At 37.2% G+C, this 27,098-nt stretch overlaps 1 protein-coding gene across 3 annotated transcripts in view; it reads right to left on the reverse strand.

Moving 5' to 3' along the window:
- Tsen54 (tRNA splicing endonuclease subunit 54) overlaps window positions 1-27,098 on the reverse strand; it is a 104,305-nt gene extending 77,207 nt beyond the window's left edge. For 2 of the 3 annotated variants that reach the window (XM_089248494.1, XM_089248495.1), the window contains exons 1-3: window positions 26,840-27,098; window positions 24,068-24,232; window positions 23,902-23,965 (exon numbers count right to left, since the gene is read on the reverse strand). In XM_089248494.1, coding sequence (XP_089104620.1) covers window positions 23,902-23,965; window positions 24,068-24,232; window positions 26,840-26,928 — 318 coding nt within the window. In that variant the 5' untranslated portion in view covers window positions 26,929-27,098. The remainder of the gene's footprint in view (window positions 1-23,901; window positions 23,966-24,067; window positions 24,233-26,839) is intronic. The other variant, XM_089248497.1, reaches the window with a different exon arrangement.

Consider the following 27,098-nt stretch of genomic DNA (forward strand, 5'->3'; position numbering starts at 1 on the left):
TTCAAGAAATTTGACTTCCATACAATATTCCAGCCAACAAATATACTCACCTTTTCCCATCTGAAAGATCCTATCTCACCCTCCAAAGAATCTGGTATCTACTTCATCCCATGCAAGAATTGTGAAAATGGATATATTGGCCAAACTAGAAGAAATCTAAATATTCGAGTTCTCGAACACTGAAAGCATGTTGAGAAGGGACGGACGGATAATTCGGCTATTGCCCAACACTGTTGGCAACATTCACATTATTTTGATTTTGATAAAGCGTTTGTTTTTAAAAAAGCAACACACAATTCTGAATTGAATTTTCTCAAGGGATCATCAGAACATGCCAAAATTTCCTCGTTAATGATGGAAGAAACACACCGCCTATTTTGTCAGCTTGGACAGGCTTTATTAACCTCAGTCGTGACAAAACTTTCAACACTTTACAACAGATGGCTCCCCAATTCGCATCCAAAGACCACTCGGACGCAGCAAATACAAAGGCGAACTCTTCGGACGACCAGACGTAAACATCACTCTTCCACGACTCATTCGTGTGAATTCTGACCACGAAGTCCTGATGACGGCTCGCCATTGAAGAGCCGAAACGCATCTACCATTCGACCAATTGAATTTATTTGTCTTAAAAACGTGGCAATTTATGTATAAATTTAAAATTTAATTTTGCAAATTTTTTCAATAACACATTGTTGATCAACAATGCATTGAGAATTTTTTTTCTGGATTTTATACCAATGCAAACCTTTGGGGAAAAAAATGTGAAAAAGGATTTTGAAGCTAAACCATAATGGTTCCCAACCTCTTTTTCCTTCCTGAACCTCAGGCACTGCGACTTACTTTTATAATACGCAACCCGTTTGCTAATGTTTTTTATATATTAGAAAATTCAGGTTTTTCTGTAATTGATTACATTCATTATCTGACAATTTCTAAGAATTTTTTACCAATTATAAAATTTGGAAAAAGGAGAAAAAAGATTCATTGAATAGTTCTTCATTTATTGATTCCAGTTGTAACAACTATAAATTAATGTTTCTTTGACACGACTGAATTTTTTGACGTTTTTCCGGAGTAATGACAGTATAAAAATTAAGCACACCATGCTAATTACACAAGGTACCAATGTAAAAAAACCACAAAACAGTTTAGCTAAACAATGTTATTTTTCTCAACCAAAATGGAAAACAAGTATGATCGCTAACCGAAAAAAAAAATTACAATGCAAAATTTGTATGGCACATTTCTGCCAGAATAAGGCAGAAAATTAGTCAAAATATTGGTGATTATTAATATTTTTTAGGAATTAAAAAATTCAAATTTATAATTTTAATTTTCCTGAATAATCAGTCAACATTTTATTAGGATGACTTACCAAGGTTTTACTGTATTTTTTTTAACTTTGTGGTCCTGTTGAGTCTCGGCACATAGAATTTGAATTTCTGTTGTATATCACATCATGACCATTTCACAGTGATCGAGACAGAACATTTTATCCATATTATTTGTTTCTCCCATCGTTTTTGAAAAATTAATATTTAAATTTTTTTTTTTGAGGAAGCTAATCAATAAATGGCTGTTAGCAATCGTAACAGAAATAGGTATGGTATATCATCTTGCAGGAAATATAGCCATTCTGAAATAGACTATAATCACTTATTCAAGGTACTCTTTTTAATAATTGAAAAAAATCTAAAAGTTAAACAGAGGTGAAATAAATATTTCATTTTGCACTTTAAAAATGATAAATATAAAACTCACCCTGTTATCATGCCTTCCCCCCCCCATAAGGATGGGGCTGACAGGACTCCCCCCCCCCCCCCCCGGGGCACAGGACAATTCTCATCATTTTTTTGTTTTAATAATAATAATAACGTGATCTTCACATATTCCCAAGGGATCAGCATGATCCGTCCAGGGAATTTGTTAGTGTTAGTAGACATCCATGCCCGAACCGGGATTCAAACCCAGACCTGCGCAGTGAGAAGCTAGTTCCCTAACCACTCGACTGACAGGCGGCTATAAATTTATGATATAAATTCACTGCAGAGGGGTCCATCAAACATCCCAGCCGGAGAGCCCCATTCAGGATGTGGGAAAGGTATGCTTGTTACATTCCCATCGAAGAAAAACCTTCCTTATGTGCTCCAGCATGACACTTTAAACAAGTAGTTTCAAATATAGGTCTATATCAATTCAAATTTGGTAATTAAATGAAACAAATTTGCAGTCTGGTTTCAGAACAAGATTCAATAGCAAACAGATTTAGTTAAAATCTGCATGGATATCACTGATAACGCTGTAGTTTAACAACAAATTAAACAAGAGTCCTAGTGCAAACCCTTGACAGAATTCACCTATTGTGAAATCCAAAAACGAGATACCTAGATCTTCGGCAGAAAAATTACACATGTTAAGCTCTGAGAATCATTATGACCAACAGTTAATGGAGGTGATGTTTTTCTTCCTTTTTAAAATTGTTTAAAAAAAACTTTCACATGGGGATTCCCAACCATTTACAAATACTTAGCTTCAAGATGTGAGGCATTTCCTATGCAGATTGTATTTAATATTACAAACACTGAGGGAGCTTTCAACACCTCAAGATACCATTGAGAGGCAATAATGCGCAGAAGGGGGAACACACGTAGCTGCAGACAGAACGGTATGAATAACATGCATTTTCAATTTTAAAAAAGCCATAGGCAAAAAATTGGATGAGGATTCTGCATGAGCAGGCGACTGTCAGCAGACTTCACAGAACATTTAATATTTTTTTTTTTATGTTTACTTGCAAAATAGAGAAAACAGGACTCCCACTCAAAAAATTAGAAAAAGTAGGATGGGAAGAGGATACTCCTCCTTAGACAACAATCATAGCATAATAAAAAATCTCTAAAATTTTTTTTCCATAACACTATTTCAGTATCCTATAAGATTGACTCGAGCCAAAGCAAACTGACAGAAATGACTTAGTAACAAAAACAATTTTTGGCCAAAACAGTGTATTAGCAGGGTGTCTACCAAATACCAAAATTTGGTGACTTTTCTGTGACCTTTACTCATTTACAGGGCATCATTCAAAAATTAGAAAAAAGCTACCCCATATATAATCATGGACAATATAATTTGAATTTAATGGACACATATTTGACAATTGAAAATTTTCAAATTATTTTTTTTCATAGCACACTATTTCAGTATCCTGTAAGATTGACTCAAGCCAAAGCAAAATGATAAAAATCACTTAGTTACAAAAAATTTTTTTGGTCAAAATAGGGTCTTGGCAACCCCACAGATAACTCTTTTCTGCTCTCTCCTCACAATATATATATATTACATTCTTTTTTTGGGAGTCTTCCACAGTCCAGTCTGTCAACTCTCTTTGACAATACACATGGCAATTATGAAGATTTGTAAGTTTATTAAAAATGATGCTCTTCTGATACCACTTCCAAAAGCAAAATGTGTAAATTACAAGGTCCAATATATATAAGTTAAAGTGGACCAGATGGTTTTACTGTGTTGTCCATCGCTTTTAAAAAGGATTTGTTTAAATTTTAGTGCGCAATGCCCGTGTAATTATTTTGCCATAGTGACGCAGTGGTAAGATGCTCGTCTTCCACTATGAAGGTTACCATCAAGGTCCTTGAGTTCGAGCCCAGGGAAGAACATCAGAAATAAGTTCTTTACCTACTGAGCCTGGAGTGACCATTAGATGGTGCCTTCATTTCCCACCCAACTTCCCTGGTTGGAAATTGCTGTATGGCAATATATGACAGGAGTTAAGTAATGTAATCATTTTGACAAATGAAGCACTTTCATTTCTAGCTCTTTATTTGATCATTGTAAATATTGTTTGTCCCTCTGCATGCCCTAAAAATACAGAAGAAAATTGAATGCTATTAGGTATTATCAAAGTCACAAAACATAGAATAGGTCTATGTACCTAACTGCTTTGTTATGCAAACTGTTGTTTCACTTATAGACAAAATGTGCACCATAATTTTAAACGATGAATATTACTGTCCGAAACCATGAAGTTTAGCAAATACAAATTCTTTTTTTTTTTCAGCCAGGCAGAAGTTTTTATTGACTACTCTATTTGTAGAACCCTCAAACTAAGCAAATGAAAAATTACTAAACCACCAAATGGTAAACATACATCCCGCCCCCAAATAACCTTAAAAACAATACAATTTCTGCTTTGGCAGAATCGTTAATTGCAATCTACTACATTTGTATTATTTGGCACTATATATGCCCATGATTCCCCTCTCAAAATCAATTATATAAATTCTGTTGAAAAGTATGACATTTTACTAAAAAGTAGGAAAAGTAGAACGAGTGGGAGCCCTGCATTCGACAAAATGAGCCATGCTGGACTGTTTTCTTACATCAGTTGGTCCCAAACTGTGAGTAGCGAACATCTGGGGGGGGGGGGGGTTATAAAATAGAGCATCTTAATGCAAAGCGAGAATGCAAGTAAATTAACAAAAAAAAAAAAAAAAAAAAGACCTGAAAATTCTATTTCAAATTTTTAAAAACTTCTAAATTTAAAGTTGATTTAAATACAATGCCGCATAGAAACTGGACCCTAAGGGCTCAAGCCACTTAAGGCCCCCCGCAAAAGTATAAGTGGATACAGGCTGTCTGTCTAACAAGGTGGGGGGAGGCTAATGTCCACCTTCTGCTCTTCTGCCTATATCAATATATATATATTTTTTTAATCGGGGAGGATCGTCTTCATTGTGCCCCCCCCCCCCGTATCCCCACCCAACAACTTAGTGAAACTTAAATCAACTTTGCGAAATCACCTAAGCCCTCAGGTTTTCATGACGATTCAATGCAATCCATTCCTGTATACGCCCTTACAAGTCGTATATACGGACAGCTGGCAACCCTAGATCCCCACCCATCATCAATATTTTTGTCGTATCTGAGTTTCTTCACTACCTATGACTAAACTTTTCAAAGAAATCTCTGTGGGTGCACCAGCGCTCGTTGAAAGCGTGTCCTGCGAATGCAAAACTACTGAACACACTATTGATCAATATTAAGCTGTGTGCATCAGCATTGTGCTGAGATCCATAGCAATAGTAGGTTCAAAACAGAATGAAAGACCCAAACCACGTTGAATGGAGCAAGGTGTGACTGATGGAGCAGTTTGTTCAGTCGGTTCAATAATCGGTGCCTTCTTTCGAAATCGGCAGTTTGCCGTTGGAATCAACGCAAATCAACAGATAGATATGTGCATCACAAGAAAACACAGTCTTAATAGAATGTGCACGAATGAGCCCATTTCTCTACTGATTGCATTAACACACGCAGGTAAAATAAAAAAATTAGGTTTCTTATATATGAGAGCCGAAACCATCGTTTAATAAAACAAACATCGTCCAGCCGATTTTCCAATTCTGAGGGAAGCACAGTAAAGGGCTTTTCCCCAGCCCAGGAACTCTAAATGAAATAATTCTTATTGTTTTTTTACACTATAAATTCACTATACAGGGCCTGTGAAAAATTTGGCTGGAGCCCGCTAAAAATCTCGGCATAGGGGGCCACTAGACCAGTGTTTCTCGGCCTTTCGAATCCTGCAGCATGGTTGATTTATTTTTTCTTGTGGAAGGCCTGGGCATATACAAGATAAATGGGAAACAAATTGGTAAAAATGAAGCAATAAACCTTTGAAGACTGGAAAAACCTCGCTTCTCATCTCTGAGAGATATCGAAGCACTCCCAAAGGATGGGTGTGCTTCGATTTGTCATTTCTTTAACTTGTAGGCATCTTTATGGGCATTCTTGTCCCATAGCAGTTGCCACTTTTGTAACAGGTCACTTTTTAACACCTGTTTGACGTGACTGCGTGGCAGCAAGAGCTGTCCTGCTATTGGGAGATTAAGACCCTCTATGGCAAATCTGTCTGCAGTTTCATTACCCAGAATAGCTTTTGACCCATCTGACACTGATAGATGGATGGTTGCATAAATGCTTGCGTATTCGCCGAGTATTCTCACGTGGAGTGCGCTGATAATAAATCGCATTAATACTAGACGCACTGTCAGTATATATCGTCATCTGCTGACCTTGCTTAACCGCCCATTCCACGGCAGCTAGCATGGCCAGAACCTCCACTTGGAAAATGCTGTTTCCTTGTCGCAGCCGTCAACTCCAAGCCTTTTCAACTGATCCATCTGCATTCACAACAGCATTTGCACAGGCAGTAGCTGTCTTTGTTCTTGATCTGTCCATGAACATGCTGATAGCTCTATCTGAAGGGTAGGGATATGTAAATTCCGTATTTACGAAATAACTGCCATATATGCAAAATTTGCCAATTTTGACGAATAAATGCAAAAATTTCATTTTTTACTAACTTTTTGAAAGATCTCAATTTAAATATTATCATTAATTCTTCCGTGTGTTTCCGGGCTATAATTGACACATTAAAAGAATATGAAACTAAATACGAAAATAGAGGATCTAGTATCAGACTCCATGCGTTATATGACTGCATGCTTCAAATTATTAAATACACTTCTTGGTGGCAACATTTTGACTACCAATGCTGCTGCAGCTGAACCAGATATGCACTACCAGTGCTGGGCATATAAAGTGAATCTTGTGAGTGACGCATTCATTAAAGAATCCAAAGAATTTAATTCTGTTGTGGCCAAGACGAAAATAACTTTTTTTGCACTCAAGAAAAATGAGCAGTGCTACCAAAAAGAAAAAAAGCATCACTGTATAAGTAGGCTATTACTGGCAGCAAAATTATTCCCGAAGCTTGTAGTAAGAAGCAGAATTCGTGGTTCAAAGGTGTCATTCATCTGAGCAAATATTGCTGCTTTTCTCAATAAATATGAAGACAATTACGCCAGCATATATATATAAGTTTCTTAAAAAAAAAGTTTTCACAATGAAATTTTAGCTCCTAAAATACGGGTTCAGTTGACTTTCGTTTCCGAGTTCTGTAGGAAAATTATGCTAATCGACAATTTGAAAGAATCAAACTTTCCATTTGTACATGTTTTGTGGATAAAGTTAGTAGATTTGAAATCTTTTAAGCTCAAATTTCAAGGGCATTTATACGGGGAAAAAAAATTTACAAATGAGTACAGTAGAGTCCCGCTTATCCAACATGAAATGGGCTGGCAAAACGTGGGATAATACTGAGGTGTTAAGGAAAAGCCTATTAAATGTCAAAAACTATGTTATAATTTTACACATTATGAACCTAATAATCATGTTTACAGCAAAACAACAGAAAACATTAAATGAGAAAATGAACATACAGTTACAAAATATTTTGAAGTTAAATATAGTACTTAAAAAAGTTCAATCCTGTGATGATTTAAAACATTTTTTTAATCTTAGTCTGCTTTCCTGACGAGTGCCGTTTCTTCACTGTCAAATTTCGCCACCTCTGCAACATCATTATGTAGATTCCTATAGCTTCTTCTTGTTGCTCAATGTATTTAATTGCAGTTTCTAGAGCCTCAACTCTGTCGTTATGTGAAACTTTGAAAGCTCAACAGTTGATGCTCAGACTGCCAACTTTTGAAATCCAGAAATCCGGAGATTTTCCCGAGGGGGGTACCCCCCCCCCCCCACCCTCGACACTCATAGACTCAATCAAAAAAAAAATTCGAAAATTTTTTTTTTTTAATAAATTAAGAAAAAGTTACATTCTTCCCCCCCCCCAAGGCACGTTCTGCATTGCCCCTGAGAAGAATATAATTCTATTTCTATGCCATTCTTTCCATGCAGAATAGAGAAATGGCATCTACATACTGTTCATAAAGTATGTGTTTCCTTTCGTGGATGCTATCAGTGATTGATAATCTTGGGTATATGAATTCTTAAGAGCTTTATATTTAGCTGTATATAGCTTAAAGTTTTATATTTTCTTTCTGAAGATGCTTAATCTGAAGAAACGATTTAAAAAATTCAAATTACAAAACTGCGGACAAATAAATGTGTTTACCGCACGGCTGTTAATTGAATATAATAACGATTATACAGGAATTTCGGCAACGAAGGTCATGCCCCTGATAAATGATTGCCGATAAATGCTACGAAAACAAAGGCGCGTTTTCGCCAGTTGCTTAAATGAGGTCACAAAGACTTTTTTTTACGGCTGCTCGATGAAAATGACTATGGCTGTCCTCTACGGGTGTTTTCCCTAACGATGACGGTAATTATTGACGCCACGACAACGTGAAATCTAATTTTCTGCCAAAATCCGGAGAAATTTTAACAAATCCGGAGAGCGGGAGGAGGGATGAAAAATCCAGAGTCTCCCGCCTAAATCGGGAGAGTTGGCAGGTCTGGGTGCTTGATTTTTTTTTCGGTAGGATAAACGGGACTCTTGATAGTATTCTACTGAAGACAGCAGCAGAAAAGAGTTAAAATAAATTGACTTTACACGTGACATCCAACCAGTGTCGTGTTAATGCATGGATCCAGCCGAGCACGGCCCACAAACCTCAAGTGCAGAGGGGCCTCATGAAAATGAGATCTGATTCAATCAAATTATCGGAAGTAAACATTTCTAGCAAAGTAGGGGACCTCAGAAAAATCATTTTAGCCAAAAACCTATAATATGCTATTTTTTTCAAATATATTTAATTTATTCTTTTTTAATTTTTTTTTTTTGTCACAAAATAAATTATTTGTGAACAAATACGGAATTTCAGACCTGTTCTTTCTACGAATAAATGCGAAATTTACATATCCCTACTGATGGGTATTGTTCCTCACCAGGCAGTGGATTTTGATCTTGAAATAAGTCCACACTAGGATGATGAAGCCAATTCTTATCGTTCACTTCATATAGTCATCAGGTCTTATCAGAATTCTGACCACCAAAATCTTTCTATCCAACTGCAGGATTGTAGATAGACGCACATTGTATTCGACATACAAGCTGAGAGGAGGGTTCCCTGTAGCAGTATATAACCCATCATTAGCCGTAGTTCTGTATGCCCCAGTCACATACAAGAACGGACATTGAGCAACATCTAGTAATTTACGCAGTCACTGTGTTGGATTTTCATACCAGATGGGGCTTGCGTGTGAATTTTGTTTTTGCACAACTGATCAGTACAAAATATTTCTAAATTTTAAGCGTATATCCCACTGTGGGCCTTATATGCGTCTCAATTTCTGCATGGTATCTTGAACCTTGACCATTTGTTTCATCACATGCTATAACATTACCATTTAGGTCCCCCCGGAAATGGTGATGTTAATGGTCCTTATTCTACTCATTTTTATAGATTTTAATGTTTAAAACCTTATTTTTGTTTTCTAGATCGATCGGCGGGATCATGTCGCCGATTGGCCGCCATCTTTATTTTACGTTGCCAGATTTTGTAACATATTTTGTGCAATATTATTCTTCTCTCTCTGAGATATGTAAATTAGATAAAAGTTCAGTGCTGCACCTTCGACTTTGTGATTGGTTCAATCAAGAGGCATTATGGGAATGCTCTTGAATACCAGATGCTTCCTACTTCAGCTCGATTCCTTCATCTTCAAAACAGTTACTAATTCTAAGGTGTCTCGCCCTGTAATGGCATATATATATGTGTGTGTGTGTATATATATACGCCAGGTAATCTCTCATTCAAAAGAATGCAATAGTTGCGGAAGAGCGTGCTTCGGCACCTCTGTCAGCGATGTTTCTGTGATATTCAAAGGTCGTCACAATCTCATCGAACATGTGGAGTGATCAGTAGCTGTAACGTATCGGGATCCGATCCCTCTACGTTAATGGTGATCTTGTCGTTATGTGGAAAGTTCCTTCTTATTTTAGACCCCAGGGACCTCTCAGTTACCGGAAACCACCCGAGGACCCACTGGCGAACCGGTAAGGGCCAGAGTGTTCGATTAGTTCGGCAGTCGGCGGGTGGGGTCTTTCGGCTGTCGAACGAGAACGGGCCAGAGGTCGGGCTACTGATGTCCCACATAAATTAATTTCCCTCATGACGACGATGCCGCTATTTTCGTGGAGGGGTTTGATCCAATATATGTATAGTTGGGCGAGGCTTAGCCCAGTTTAAATTATTTTTATCGAAGAACCTCCCGGGGGAGTTGTTGCAAGTCTCGTTGTGCGGATACGAAAATATAGTGTTGTACTCACTTATTTTCGGCGGGGGGCTGCAGACCTCCGTCGGAACGATTCATTTCATATTGTTATGTTAGTAATGTTTACATAATCGGGAGAGTCTGATCAGCTCTCCGGATTGTGTCATGTTGCCAGATTTCAATGTAATTAAATTGTAATGTTTATAATAGTGACGCATGAATATGCAAATTCGATAATTTTGTTGAGGCGAAAAGGCCATGCGAGGACATGTGGTCCCAAATTTCTTGTAAAAGGGGAGTATAAATTCCTCCCTCTTTGTCTCTCACATTGCGTTCGTCTAATCTTGTTCTGTTCAACTGAAGCCCTCTAGTAGGACGGTTCAGCGTCTTACTACCGTATCTATTGGCCTTAGGCTGAATTGTTAAAATGCAATAATCTACATTATTTGAATCCGTTTTCCGGCAGGTCCGGAATCAAAATATAAAACATCTTCACAGTCAAAATTCTTCATTGCTGATCGAGGTGGTCCGGCCCTCAACCGAGAGGCCCCCGGAGCTGATCAAGGTGGTTCGGCCCTCAACCGAGAGGCCCCCGGAGCTGATCAAGGTGGTTCGGCCCTCAACCGAGAGGCCCCCGGAGCTGGTCAAGGTGGTCCAGCCCTCAACCAAGAGGCCCCCCGGAGCTGAGCAAGGTGGTCTGGCCCTCAACCGAGAGGCCCCCAGGAACTGATCAAGGTGTTCCGGTTCTCAACTGAGAAAACTCCTCTGGTATTTACGGAAAAGCTAACAACATCGGATGTCCGATCGCTGCACAGGTTGACTGTTGTTGATCATCAATTGGTGAGCCAGTATCTTTACTGCTAGTGTCAAATAGAGGGCTCCAAGATATACTAATCCATTGTTAAAATTAACTAACCCATATAATTAATTGAATAAATAATAATATTTCATGCGAAAGTTTGTTTCTAATTATTTTCCACTTGTCGTTTGCCACTTTATTGCTGGATATTTCGAACCGGGCAAGCAACTCCCATAAGGGACGTTGCAATTTTGGGGGCTCGACCGGTTCTCAGTAAGTGTGGCAAACCGCGGGTGGAAAGTACTTTCGCTAAAAATTTTTTTTTTTTTTTGATATTTAACATTGATTTTAGAGATGAATTCTAATAATCATAGTACGCCTAGAAATTTAGGTGATGTTCGTGTACAAATTGAACCGGAACCAAGTGGTTCACAATCGAATAATGGTTCACAAATGAACTTTACTTATCCAACAATGTCAAATCCTTATAACGAGACGCATGTAATACTTCCCCCGGCATTACCTTTAAATCCCGCAAATGCTTTGGTTCCATTGACCCAACGCAGTATTGGTAGTCTTATATTTTCAGGTAGTGGAGAAGACGTTAGAAGCTTTTTATTAAAATGTGAATCGTATTTTAATCTTTACAGTGTTCCTAATAAGATCGAGTTAGTTGTAAGCACGTTTGAAGGTCGTGCTCAGGCCTGGTGGCAAACGATAGGCAGGCACGAATGGGAAAAATGGGGCCCCCATAAATCGTGGGAAAGTTTCAAGGGCTTGTTATTACAAACCTTTTCAAGGTATCATACCAGGGTTGAATTAGCTCGTGCTTTATTCTCTGAAAAGTTTTCGACGGGCTCGTACCTTGATTTCGTATTACATAAGTTAGATCTTTTTCAGTCGTTCGATTTAACCGTTCCGGAGTCGGACAAAATTGAACTTATAATGTCACAATTACCCTATAATGTGAGAACATTTTTGGAAGGTAGGAAGCCTAATTCTTTGCAACAATTATTTGTAATGTTAGATCAATTTCTTGCAACGCGTGAAAATGTCCAAATTGAATCTCGTAAAAATTTTGAATCTTGTGAAAATTGTGTTGAGAAATTTCAACCTGAAGTTAGAAAAAATTGTGTGGGACCTACACAAAATGTAGTACAACCTTCAAGACGGCCTTTTAGGACAAATAAATTTTTTCGACAAGTTACCTGTTTTGGTTGTGGTCAAGTCGGCCATATAGTAAAAAATTGTAAATCAAATGGGAATCAGGGAAACTAGACCTGGGATACATGAGAAGGGGTAGTGTATCCATGGGTAAAAAGACCCCTAGTAAAAAATTTAGTTTTCTTAATCCAGTTGTGAGAGTTAACAACAAGATTTTGACAGCAAAAATTGATACCGGTGCCGATTGTTCAGCGATCAGTTTCGATCTGGCTCGACAGGTTGGTTCACCCACTAATCAAGTTAGACCCTATCACGGTGATAGATTTCAGTTGGCATCCGGTGAGTACTGTCAGCCTGTGGGGATTCTTCGGGCCCAAGTGGAGATACGAAACAGTGTCGTGCACACAGATCTGATAGTGCTCGCCAGGGTCCCATTTGGGATCTTGATCGGCAGTGATATTTTGAGTAAAACTGAAATTATAGTTGACTTCAAAAACTTTGAACTTAAAGGAGGATTGTTGTCGTATAAAGGAGATGTTGATCAGGAAAAAATGCAAAATTTAGTAAGTAAATCGGAATTTGATTCCGATCAGAAAAAAAGTTTGTTTGAATTGTTAAAACAATTTCCGAATTTGTTCAGAAACACTCCCGGTAGAACTCACGTTGCTGAGCATAAGATCGTGACTGACGGAAAACCGGTTTTTCGATCCCCTTTTTCTCTTCCGCGATGGAAAAAACAATTAGTAGAAGAGCAGGTGCAACAGATGCTCTGTGATGACGTCATTGAGCCTGCCTCCACAAACTGGGCTTCCCCGTGTTTTTTAATCAAAAAGAAAACTGGTGATTGGCGATTTGTCGTCGACTATAAAAAGGTGAATAAAATTACGGCACCCGATCGGTACCCTTTACCTTTCATCGATCAAATTCTACAACGAGTGGGTGACGCACGATACGTCTCTACGTTCGATCTGGCCTCAGGGTATTGGCAAGTTCCAGTGCGGCTAGAGGATCGGGACAAAACGGCATTCATAACCGATTCTGGAATGTACCGATTTAAGGTAAATAAACCAGACCAGCAGACCAGCTGCCTCTGGGCCTTTCTCGCTGTTCACCACCTGCTGTCTCCTATGAAGGTTGGCCTGTGGTATCAGCAGACGCTTTGGATGCAATACCGTGCGAAACTCATCTCCAGGGTTTTCTCAGATCGTGGTGCATCGAAGGTCGTGGTCAAAAGTGATTTTCTGGACTGGATAATGGATGATCTAAATTAACACATGAATTTCCAGAAAAGGCGGTGAGAGCATTCCTTTACTGTGCCAAATAATGTTAAGAGAGAGAGAACTAACTGTGATAATCCATCGACGAAATTCTAAAAGTTAATTGAATAAATGTTTATTGTTAAACGTACGTATAATGTCATTCATTCTTGTCATCCATTCAATGATCACACTGGATAAATAATTAAAAATGAATCTGGGAATGCAACAGCCATACTAATTAACTCTTGTGTTGCAATGCGTCGTGAATTTGAACTGATGATCAATAGATAAGATATTGATCTCTAAGATATTCATACATTTAGATATTTGCAGTCGAACACCATTGACTCTTATACAGGGATGCTTTTTCTTCGGGTGTGGCCATAATAATTTAGTTTGTCACCTTCAAGCTGAGACAATCTTCTAGCCATTTCGACAATTCAATTCGTCAAACGCTGCATATGCAATGCAGCTAATGTCACTGGGTGTTCTTACCAAGATCACAAAAACTAAATCAATAGAAATGAAGCAATAAACCATTAATGGCCCAGTTTGGCGGATGCCAGGGCCTGGCTATTGAGTAACACTGCACTAGATTAACCAAGGCCTTTTCAAAGGACGGATTTCACATATTCTTTTTCCTATTCACATTTTCCCAAGTCCCATATTAGACGCTTGTTATTTGATCTATCATCATGCTTAAGTGTCTGTCTAGATCAGGCATCTTCAATCCGTTACTCGCAAGTACCATGGTACTCCCCGAAGCACCCAGAGTGCTCAATGCTCGCGAGCACTTGATCAACGTTTCATTTAAACAGCTTGTGCAAATTATATTCAATTATTAAAATCCTCTGGATTTCATACATTCGTATGTCAAACATGACGTAAGAGTGCTCTTCTTTTGATGATGGATACAGGTAGTGCTCGCGACAAGGAAAAATGTTAAAGACCTCTGGTCTAGATCGCAAGCTTGTCACCGTATTCCAATGGTTCTCTTTTGTCAGCTGCCTCCTTTGCATAATTCATGGTTCATCGGTGGCTTCCCAAGAAGTTTGGCAGTTTTTTTCACCATATAAAAGAACCACTTTAAAGCAAAGGGGTCATTCCATTTCAAATCACCCGGCAAAATGTCAAAATGACACCCATAGTCTCAGATTTCAATGATTTTTTTTTTATTTGTTGCATTTACCATCCTTATTAACCGTGTGAAATATTATTTGCATATCTCTAAAACTTTTTGAGAAAAAAAATGTTGAAATTTATCAAAAACTCATGCAGATGACTTTTCCGAGGCTCAATTTTTAAGCGGCATTGTTTGAGAAAATAAATCATAACTTCTTCAATTTTCAATATATTCAAGTGAAATTTCCACTAAAATGCTCACAAAAAATGTAGATTATGACTAGGAAAGAAAATTTAAACCTTTGCATTAAAAAATTAGATTGCAAAAAAATCGTTGAAATTTAATTTTTGATTTTTTTTATAATAAAAACACAACGGCTCACCTTTGCTTTTTCATTTACAAAAGCTCTCCTGCTTTTCACACAGCATATTCAGTGACATTGAACTCTTCAGATTTTTTTCCTTGTTCCCTTTTCTTAAAGCAGGTCCCAGAGTTGAAATTTGCAGTTTTTCTCTTGTTGTGATGGTTAAATTGAGTCTTATTTCTAATTAACTTTATCAAAGTAATCATATTTGCTTTATGTTTAATATCTTCATTAAGTGTGCTTTGAGATTCATTTTCTGGTAATTCTTCAAAAACTTTACAAACATTTGATTTTAAAGTGTTGCAAGCAGATTCAACTTTTCTTTTGGCATTGTTTGACCTGCACTGTGGAGCTACCCTATGAAGTTTAATTGGTGACTCTTCTATGTTCTGTAGAGAGGAATTTATTTCTTCAAGTGCTTCTTGTTTAATAATTGACATTTTTCCAAGTTACTTCTCTACATTACTATCACTGTTCATCTCTTCACAGTATTCAGTTTCTTCACCTAATTTAGTGATGGTTATATTCACTGTCCCTACAGGCATGGCATATTTTTTGCCCTGGAATTGATTTTGTACAACCATTTATTTCATTTATACGTGAAAAATACAAGTTTACTATCCTTAAACCTTTTGTTCTTTTTTTCTTATGACATTTTAAAGGATTAAAGCATGCTTTTGGATATATTTCATACTTTGAGAAAAAAGCTCTATGATGCTTAAACACACAGTAGATAAATGTTCAGAACTTGCTCCACTCCTCAATATTGATGTCAGATGGGCCCAATGATGTAATGGGTAACAGATTTCACACTTTTGCATAACACTTTTTATGACAGTCAGATCCAGTTTTTTTTCCAACACTATAAATTTCAAGTGTCTTTTCTGACATTTTCCTTTATTTCCAAAATGATGATATAAAATATTTAGCTCAAATGGAAATTGTGTTACCATAAGAAAAATTTGCTAACCCTGGAATAGGCTACTTTATGGAGCACATTTTCTGTCTTCAGCAAGATCATAATTGAGACTTGCATCATTGGATGGGGTGGGGGGGGGGCAGTTTAGTTCTAACACTTTTGTTTTAGTTTTCGCAATGAAGCAGCAGCAGTTACTTTATCATCACCTGCTGGGAGGATAAAAGTCTTATAATTAAATAAGACACCAGCTGCCCTCTGAAGGACAAAGACCAGTGTGCCATAGTTTATATCTTCACAGAAGCTATTATTATTTTTTACAATCATCATCACAACAAGAAACATCACATCTTATACATCACCACCAGGCATTATATACATTAGGTTTTCAATTCTACTCTCTTCCATCTGCCTCAGCTATAACAATTAGGTTGTAGCTGATATTTCATTCTTTGTGATTTAATGCCTCATATTCTGGCTTTTTTAACACAGTTGAGGTAAAAAAACTTTATAATTAAGCATGTTAAAAAACTTCAAAAATACATATATACATACATATATATATATATCTATTCTATAATATAAAATCACAAACAAACTCGAAAAGGAACTGTTGCTAAGCAACCGAGTGACGGAAGTGGGTGAAATTTTTGAGTGACGGAAATCTGTTACGGAAGTGGGTTCGATTCATATATCGATATTCACATTCATTACTCGCTCCGTGGGATGGCCGACAAGCTTCCAAGTCGGGGCCCATGTTTACAGGTTTCATTTTGGGTGCCCTGGATTTTATTTGTTGGTAAAACGAATACAAATGAAAATTTTTCATAGCACTCGCACCGGGGGATGACCGACAAGCTTCCAAGTCGGGGGCCCCATGTTTACAGGTTTCATTTTGGGGCCCTGGACGAATCTCATTCTTTTCTGTTGTAGAATTCGCAACAGCGGAAGCCCGAGATAAAGCCAGTCTGGGGCCCCACCAAAAGTATGCGAATTGGTGTCCCGGGTAATTGGTTGGGGGCCCTGGATTTTATTCGTTGGTAAAACGAATACAAATGGAAATTTTTCATGGCACTCGCTCCGGGGGATGACCGACAAGCTTCCAAGTCGGGGGCCCTATGTTTACAGTTTTCATTTTGGGGGCCCTGGATTTTATTCGTTGGTAAAACGAATACAAATGAAAATTTTTCATGGCACTCGCTCCGGGGGATGACCGACAAGCTTCCAAGTCGGGGCCCTATGTTTACAGGTTTCATTTTGGGGGCCCTGGATGAATCTCATTCTTTTCTGTTGTAGAATTTGCAACAGCCGAAGCCCGAGATAAAGCCAGTCTGGGGCCCCACCAAAAGTATGCGAATTGGTGTCCCGGGTAATTGGTTGGGGGCCCTGGATTTTATTCGTTGGTAAAACGAATACAAATGGAAATTTTTCATGGCACTCGCTCCGTAGGATGGCCGACAAGCTTCCAAGTCGGGGCCCATGTTTACAGGTTTCATTTTGGGTGCCCTGGATTTTATTTGTTGGTAAAACGAATACAAATGAAAATTTTTCATAGCACTCGCACCGGGGGATGACCGACAAGCTTCCAAGTCGGGGGCCCCATGTTTACAGGTTTCATTTTGGGGGCCCTGGATGAATCTCATTCTTTTCTGTTGTAGAATTTGCAGCAGCCGAAGCCCGAGATAAAGCCAGTCTGGGGCCCCACCAAAAGTATGCGAATTGGTGTCCCGGGTAATTGTTTGGGGGCCCTGGATTTTATTCGTTGGTAAAACGAATACAAATGAAAATTTTTCATGGCACTCGCACCGGGGGATGACCGACAAGCTTCCAAGTCGGGCGGCCCCATGTTTACAGGTTTGATTTTGGGGGCCCTGGATGAATCTCATTCTTTTCTGTTGTAGAATTTGCCACAGCCGAAACCCGAGATATAGCCAGTCTGGGGCCCCACTAAAAATCTGCGTATTGTGTCCCCGCTACTGGATGTGGGGCCCTGGATTTTATTCGTTGTAAAATTGATAAAAATGAAAAATTCTCACAGGGGGGTGTCCGACAAGATTGCAGGTCAGGGCTTCATGGAAATGTTGGCAGGTTGTAATTCGGTGCCCCTGAATGTATCTCATTGATTTTTGTGGTTTAACATTGTAAAATTTGCAACACATCGGTAGCCCAGGATATATCCATTGTGGGGCCCCACTGAAATTCAGCGAATTGAATCTGGGGACCCCCATGGGGAAGTTTTCTGGGGATACTTGATGAATCTCATTTGTTTTTTGTTGCTTTATTATTATTTTCATTAAAATTCGCTTCTTCAGTAGGCTGGTGCTTTGTGCTTTCACACGTCCCTTTCCCCTTTTTCATAGCACGCTGATGAAGTGGGACGAAATAAACAAGATATGTCCGGGAGAGAAGTGGGGGGGGGGGGGTTGGCCGCCAATGGCGGCAGGGGGGCAGAGCCCCCCTAGTATATATATATATGTGCGTGTGATTAATATTATCTGGATTTATCAAATACAAAATAATTTTTATGCAAAAAATATATCAGATTGCAAAAGTTCGTCTTCGTTGCATCATAAGAAATATTTATAGATCAATTAAAAGTGAAATTAATTATTTGGCATTTGAACACTTCTAAGAATCTGAACATGAAGGTTTAATTTGAAAAATTATTTTATTCACCCAAAACCTTTTCTTTTCACCATCTCCCACTTGACACATTACATTAACATTTCTAATTATTTCATGAATTCATTTAATCCTAGAAGTTTAAAATTTATTAATTGTTTTGAATTATTGCATTAACTACTCATGAAACTTAATTTAATGAATACTGTAATAAATGTATAAGCGTACATGAAAAATAAAATATAAATTCCTTATATTTTATTAAGTCATCATTATGTTAAGAATCATTATATTAAGTCAAAACGTACAAATATAATTAATGTAGTCATATAAGTACAATTGTTTTTTGTTACTCAAATGTATTAACTGTCAAAATAATGTTTACTTTTCTACAGTCTTCTTAATATATTAATAGGATTAAATTTAAAAAAAAATTGAAAATTCATGCTGTGCATCCAAAAAAAAGTGTTTAAAAATTTGTGTTAAAAATAAAAACAATAAAAAAATTAAATTTAAATGACTTTTTTCCTCTAAGGGTTACATTTTTTCTATTCATTATCTGCATTTTTTTGTGAGCATTTTAGTGTAAATTTCATTTGAATATATAGGAAATCTGCAAAGTTATGATATATTTTCACAAATAATATTGCTTGAATGGAGTTAGCCTGAGAGACGTCATTCGTGAGGTTAGAAAACATTTTTTTTCTCAAAAAGTTTTAGAGATATGTACATGAAACTTTGCATGGTCAACAAGCATGGTAGAAGCAATAAATAAAAAATAATAATTGGAATCCGGGATGATGGGTTGCATTTCAGTATCTAGTTGAATGATTTGAAATCTGAACGATCCAGTCTTATTTCGATGAATTTTGTGTTGCGAGCCAGAATAAACATATTAACTGTCAAAAAACCATTATTTTTTTTCTCCAGTATTTTACTTCATATATTTAGGAGAAATTTAAAATAAAATTTGTTTTGGTAACTGCTGTGCCTCTGGTCTAAAAATACGTTTGAAAAATTGTATTTTTTCTAACGAAAAATTCCACAAAAACAAAGTTTACATAATTTTTTAGCATGTACATTTCAAATGCATGTGTATGAATTATTTTTATTCATATTCTGTATGTTTTTGTGAACACTTTAGTGAAAAATTCACTTGAATATATTGTAAATTGAAAAAGTTATGATTTATTTTCTCAAACAATGCCGCTTAAAAATTGAGCCTCGGAAAAGTCACCTGCATGAGTTTTTGATAAATTTCAACATTTTTTTTCTCAAAAAGTTTTAGAGATATGCAAATAATATTTCACACGGTTAATAAGGATGGTAAATGCAACAAATAAAAAAAAATCATTGAAATCTGAGACTATGGGTGTCATGGCTGGGTGATTTGACATGGAATGACCCAAAGGTTTTGTGAACACAAATCCATATTTTCAGCTTGCCACAATGTTCCTAGGAGCCCTGACACAAACTTTTGGAAGCACTTCGGTACTCCTTTGAATTCAGCCTAAAAATTATGTTGCAACACAATGACAAATGCAAATGAGTCTGATGATGCTATTCTCTTGTTCTGTCGCATGCGTATATTGTACGATTTTAATCATTCGCTATAGTTAGTCAAGATTGACAAGATTAAAATTAAAAAATGGATAACTTAAAAAACAATTCTTCTGCGGGGGGAAAAATTTCCCTTTCACCTGTCCCCCACAAGGATAGAGCTGCAGCTCTAAGGCCCGGAACAATCACCCACCATTGTTTTTTCATGCTATAAATTTACTAGAGTCTCCCCCCCCCCCCCATCAGTGAAAACTCTGGCTTGTGGATCCGCAAAAAATCTAACAGCCGTGCTCCATGATGTGGGAGGAAGATCATGTTCTTTCTACGGAAAACAAATATGGTTCCCAATTGCATAGCTGCCAACTTTTGAAAATGAAAATTCGGGAGATTTTCGCGCACACCCGTATTTTATGCTAAAACCACTCCCTAATAAATACAATAGGGATTTTTCCAAATAAAATAGGGATTTTCCAAACATAAAAGTTAAAGCGTAGGGAATAAAATCCCTACTCAAAAACTGAAGGCAAATTAAAATAGGGATTTTGCACACATGGAAGTTAAACCCTTGGGAATAAAATTCCTACGCAAAAAACAAGTGAAATCGGAGGCCAAAATTTCAATGATGTAAAAATAAATATTGTGTTCAATCAGAAACGCTGTGAACAAACATTCTGCGCGAATGACCCCGAAATCATCGGAAGATGAAGGAAAACACCGTCAATTTTTGAAGAACACTGACTTTTTGTGACACTTGCTTGATGTTTTTTTTTTCACTTCACGACTGATGATGGCAGTCTTTCCATGACCGATGTTTATGTCCGTAACACAACTTGTACAAAAAGGAAAAGTCAGCCCTCTTCTGGAACGTTTGATGAAAGGAAATTCATCGGAATAAGTATTAAAGATACTTATTCCGATGATGATTAATTGATTAAATATGTTTTTGCTTATCATTATTCATGCTTTGTTATATCGCACGTACGTAACTTCAACAAAAGAAATTTTGACCACATGTGCATCACCATAATCTTCAATTATTATCCAAGACTATTGGCTGCTAAGCCATTTCCCTCCACGATAAGACAAACAACTTTCTTGTTACCATCAGAGGGTTTGTAAAACTTCCTTAAAAAGGGAATTTCCCCATTTACGACGTGTGACGTCATTTCGAAAGGGAAAAAAAGAGGCTTCATGTAAGACGCCTTCATATACGAGCGGAACCATCAGGCATTCTGGTCCTCGCCGAAGGGTTGCTGCACGAAATCGCCGCTTCGGAAATGACCGCCAAACAGGGGGGGGGGGGGGGGGGGAAATCGGTCGGTAAATCTGGCATAGCAACCTATTAAGTAGGAAGTGTATTAAGAAGTTCTAGCTTCATGCCTCCACAAGAAATTCAAGTAGGGAATTTTTAGGAAAAATTAGGGATTTTTGTGATTTTCGTAAAAATTCGGGAGATTTAAGAACTTTTCGGGAGATTGAGCGATGAAGCTAAAATTCGGATTTCATATAAATCCTTGCGAAGCGATTTCGTGGTAGAATGTTTTCACTTTCCCTCCCTGATGGTCCACCATCCTGGTCTGTCACTTAACTGCCACATATTTTCATACCTGAATATTGGAGCTATGTCAGATTTATATTGGTGAAACAACAGTGTACTTGTGTGTGCCCAGCGTTTAGGGTGTTTTGTGTTCAGTAGGTGGTGCCAGCTATCTAGAGCTGCAACTAGATACTTTCTCAAACGGGGAAACACATTTTGGCACACCCATGTAATGGGTGAATAAAGGGTGAATTCTGTGCCTCCTCTAGTATAGAGTCAGAGGGGGTATACTAGACCTGCCTGCTCTTCTCTGCCCCCTAGTTACGGCCCTGCATCTATCCTCTAAATTGGTAATGCTTGGATTTGAGTAGATATATTTGTACTGTAGGTTTGTGTGATTGTCGTGGCAGCCAGAGCTTTTTTCAAAGGAATAGCCAACTCAAAATCAGAACACCTTAGAAAATCGTATTTTTATCCGATTACCATTGTGTAATCGTGGGTTCCAAACCCGGATTTTCACCAAAGGCAAAATCTGGGGTATGGGGGACCTATGCCCCAGGTTGTTTGCCAACATGGGAAAGTTAAAGTCACGGAATGAGAAAAAGGTCATGGAAGTCACGAAAAAGTCACAAAATTTGAGAGAAGGTAACAGATTTTTTTTATTCTCTAGAGATTTTTTTTATCGTTTTTTCCTTAAAATCTAGGTTTTGGAGAAGCTGTGGCATTCAATATTTCTTTTCTTCTCTCTCAGGTTTTATTCTTTTTTTTTTTTTGCCCTAGAGGGATGGATGGGTGAGCAGCAACAGAAAAGAACAATGCTAATATGTAGCTACCCTACATTGGAGCAGACATTATATGAGTGGGGCAAGAAAGTTATTTACACTGGATGAACAAAAAAAACTTTTCTTTTTTTGCTTATCCATACTTTTCAACATCTCTTGCAATATTCCCCCTAAAGCAGTGTTCTCAGGATCACGGTCCTAGAGGAGGGAGGGGGCTCTGTAATAGCTTTACTGCCGTGGTTTCAATTCAAGCGTATTCCTTGCGTGGTTCAAGCGCAAGGATTTATATGAAATCCTTGCTCATATGAATAGGGAATCGGAATATAAGTGTCTGAGAGAGAGTGTGCTGAAAGAGAGAGAGAGAGAATTTGCTTATGAATTCCCATTTGCTTTAAATTTAAATCAGAAGATATTAATGAAAAAGAGTTAAGATTTTTTTAAACAAATGAAAAAATCAATCAGAAGGGAATTTATAGATTGATTAGTAAATATATAAATGTGTGCCTTTTAACTTTTAAATTACAGTGGATCTTGCTTATAACGTTTTTCGAACAACTGTCATAAAAAACATAAGCAGGAAAAGACTTCAAACACAGGAAATCTTAACAAGAATTACTTAGAGTTGGGACCATGAAAATCAGTTGTACTAAGTGGACAAATATTCTAAATGGGAATGTTATAAGCGGGATCAACTGTATATTTGTTTTATATTTATTACATGTGCTAAATTCTCAGTGTTGATGGGCTTCTTTGCAAGCTTTTCCTACTAGTAGACAATGAAAGTAAATGAACCTTTGGATAGAATATGTTTTTAGAAACGAATTATTTGATTCACAGTACCTCCTCCTAACCAGAGCATGGCCCACTGCTCAGTCTTAACAAAGGGATATATAAGCAGGTAATCCTGGGCATGCTGGAAAAGAATTCACAGAGATACCAGTGAATTATTGGGGAGTGGGCATACTTCCTGCAAGATATTTTTTTCGAGAGGGACCCATTTTCACTCAAAAGGGACAGATTTTTTGAGGACCCAGGCAAATTAGAGTACAGTGGCATTTCTGGATCTCCCCCTTTAAAAATTTCATATTTTAGGCCAGGATTACACTATAAAAGTTTTGTAAAAGTGCTTTTATAAAACTTAAAAATACAATCAATAAGCTGATCTGTCAAATTTGCTTGAAAGTGACTGATCAGCTTATTGGTTGTATTTTTCAGGCTTTATAAAAAGACTTTTACAAAACTTTTATAGTGTAATCCTGGCCTAATTTAATAATTTAGTAAATTAATTCAGCATTGGTGACCCTCTTTCTTTGATTACATTATTTTTTGTTTTCTTTTGTTGATGGAGGTAACACAATGCAATGATCTCAACAATTGTAAATTTGTTTTCCTCTTTTTATGCCCCATTACTAAGCAATTACATCACAGTATTCCCCCTAAAAAATTGTTTTATAATAAGATGGATGTTGGATAATAAGAGTCATTAATCTCAGGTGGTCTCGGTCTTGTTCACCTTGGATTAAGTATACAAAGGTATCTACTAGAAAGAATCCCTGGGTATCTTCGCAAAATAAATTTGTTTTTAATACTATCAACTTTGAGTTGGTTATAATGTTTTTTTTTTTTAAGTTTTAACTAACTAAAAAATAACTAACAACTAATAATAAGAACATGTACCTCAAGCTTCTTCGCTACAGCTTTCCGTGAATCAACATCCCATTCAGCAACAATTAGACTACCACTGTGAAGAGATTACCCAAAAAAATTAAATTCTGAAGCAATAAAAGAAGCTTCTCATTTCTGATATAAAAAACAACATAAATGATGCAAAGAAAACACTTACATTGTTGATGTTTTTTGTATTTTGAGAAGCGCCTTGCGATCCTCCATAAAAGCCTTTACAATCTCACCTTCACTCTTTTCATCGGAAGACATGTAGCTCTTTTCTCCAATCACATGATGTACTAACATCTCTGGAAGCTCTCTCAAATCCACCAAGTCTTTGGCACTGAAAATAGATATTTGAACAGGGAATTATGAATTTTCATGCTTATGATTTAAGAAAAAGCATTAAAAAAAATTCATTTTTTAAGATATTTCTTCAAAGCTAATGAAAAGGACAAAGGACTTTTACAGAAATTTTGGGTTGCTAACAATCAAAAACAATTTTGAATTAACAGTGTCCCACAATTGACTCGTTTTTCAAAATGGGATAGCAAGAAAAGTGACAGATATTAAAGTCATTCTTGCAGAATATAAATGTGCAAAGTCAGGAATTTTAGCTATCATTCATGTAACAAGCGGATGTATAGTTATTGAGATGAAAAGATTGATTTTTCTAATTGAGTGAGTATTTGGGCACAGAATGTCCATATAAAAAGTTACTCCTCTGTCTCTCCTGATGCAAACAAAAAAAAATTTAATCTAATCTAAATTTAATCTATATTCACAGAGATATTTTAATTCAAAAATCGGAGGAAAGTTAGGAAAGAAGCATTGTCTGTATGGGTTAAGTATTACGTCAGCATCGATGGGGGAGGGGGTTTTGATGATGCTTATGTCATCAAACACCCTTCATAAAAATATGAAATATTCTTAATGGCCTTTCACACGGAGCGGATGCGGGTCCGGAAGAAGTTTTAACAATTGGAATATACTGAGCCTTTCAGACGAGCCAAAATATCTCCGCACCTAGGAAATGTCCATGCGGGTCCAGACGTCGTCCACATGTGTCAAAACCTAAGTGCGGGCTCCGCATCCGCACATAGAAGTTTTGACAATAGGTTTATTCTGAACTATTCACACAATGCGGATGCGGAGTGAATTCGTCCGCATCTTTGGCTACTTTTTAACTGAATTTTTGCACGGAATTTTTTTAATTATTTTGCCATAAATACCCTTAAAAACACCATATTAGGTTGAAGTACAGTGGAATAAAACACACTCTTTTCGGAGAGAATCGTTTCGCGGCAAGCAGGAACAAAATTTTTTTTGGCATCCTTTCCGAAATTCTGGGCATACTGAAGCAAAATTCGCTATTTGGCGCAGAAAAATACGAAAATACCAAATTGGAGCAGGATGGCGCAAGATGTTAATTTTGGCACAGTGCGGCGCAAAGTTCCCACCCCTGATTTAGGTGCATAATTAAGAAACATTTAATAAAAAACTTCCTAACAAAATTCTAATTACACGATTTAAAATAAATTTCTCCTTCAATTTTGCGCAGACTATGGTGGGGCTTTGCTGAGATTTTTCATACTTTTAGTCCCAACTGTAGTGAATTTGTAGTGAAAAATCAAAAAATTATACTGGTCCCGAGCCCTGTTAGCCTCACCCTACGAGAGATCCTGTTAATCTCATTACCAGTGAGTCCACAAATGAATGCAGCTTCATCCCCTGGGTTTTCTGAAGTTTTGAAACTTTAAAAAATGTCCACTTACCAAAAATAGTTTTTTCTTTTAAGTTGCGGCCATTACATGGCCCATCTGAATCTCACGTGTTTCAGGATTGAAATAAAAAAAGGAAACAAGGCTAAAAACTATGATTCATCTTATTTCACAGTTTATGCAGTACTGAAGAAAACTGAAAGGTGTAAATTTACCCCTCTACCTCGCAAAAAATCACACGTGTGCCCTTAGGGGTAATAGATGCTCATATGCAAAAAGGCAGCATGACGGACAAATCACATGGAATCCAGCAGAAGAAAGCTCAAGGCAAACTTCAAGTGCACAAATTTTATTGAAAGGATTGAGAAAAAAAAAATAACAGGTGCAATATAATCCAGATAGCCAAGGGTGCTATAAGTCGCCAATGCCAGCATAATGGTGGTGGGTAGCCGTTTCTTCTCTCTCGCTTCTTTCTAGAAGCTTCCATTACCCATCCATTATAGATGGCACTTAAAGAGCTGACAATTCAAACGGATAACGTTTTCCCTTTGTTCAGTAGCGTTTTCTTTTCCACTTTCCAATGCATCATTGTCACGGATTATTCCTGATTACTAAGTTTTATTTTTCCAATACATCACTTCTTTTTCATATTTTTTATAATTATATTTTTGTAACTTCCTACCTATTTTGTCATGCCTTCAGTCCTCAACACGGTCAAAAAGTACCACTAATTTTAAAAAAATTACGGCTTAATAAATAAAAAAAAGTGAGGCAACAGGAGTTGTTTGCTTGAAGGCTCTGGGGGAGGGGGTGATTGCCACCACTGCCCTTCCCTGGATCTGCCACTGAACTAAACGATGTGTAAGCCATTCTTATCGTCTGCATACATTTTAAAGTACTGGACAACTTAAAATTTAGCTACCTACTTAATCACTCAAGGCATATATAAACGTACTTTTATGTTAAATATTTGGAGAATACACATGCACCATTATGCAGCCATCTATCAAAAAAAAGGCTAAAAGTTTCCTTCCTACATTATGAAACATAGATAAATCTGTTTTTCGGTTGAAATTGCTCGTTTCTTATTGACGTTTTTTTCCGAGGCAATAATAAACAACTTTATTGGCCTATTCAAATTATTCTGGAGATGACATGAAATTATTAAGAGCGACATTCTATATGAAAGAAAATGCTGTTAAAAGGCGGGGGGAAAAAAAAAGATATACTTCATGAAATGCGTGCTCGATTCCCCATCTCCACCAGCAGCGATATCATTGGGGTGATCACTTTCGCGATGCTTGTCATCACTGATCATTGTGTCAGTGAACTTATAATTTTACCTTTTCGTCTATGTATTTATACTATATCACAGAAATTTAAATTCAATTTCGAAGATGGCACACACGCAAACGCACGTTCAGGTATAACTTTAATTCACTCGTTACAGTATCATGAGTCACACCACAGTAAATTATCCGACACAAT

The sequence above is a fragment of the Pholcus phalangioides genome, unplaced genomic scaffold, assembly GCF_987345545.1.
Source record: "Pholcus phalangioides strain wild (caught in Gottingen) unplaced genomic scaffold, Ppha-v1.0 ptg000020l_1, whole genome shotgun sequence".
In the NCBI taxonomy this organism is placed as follows: Eukaryota; Metazoa; Arthropoda; class Arachnida; order Araneae; family Pholcidae; genus Pholcus; species Pholcus phalangioides.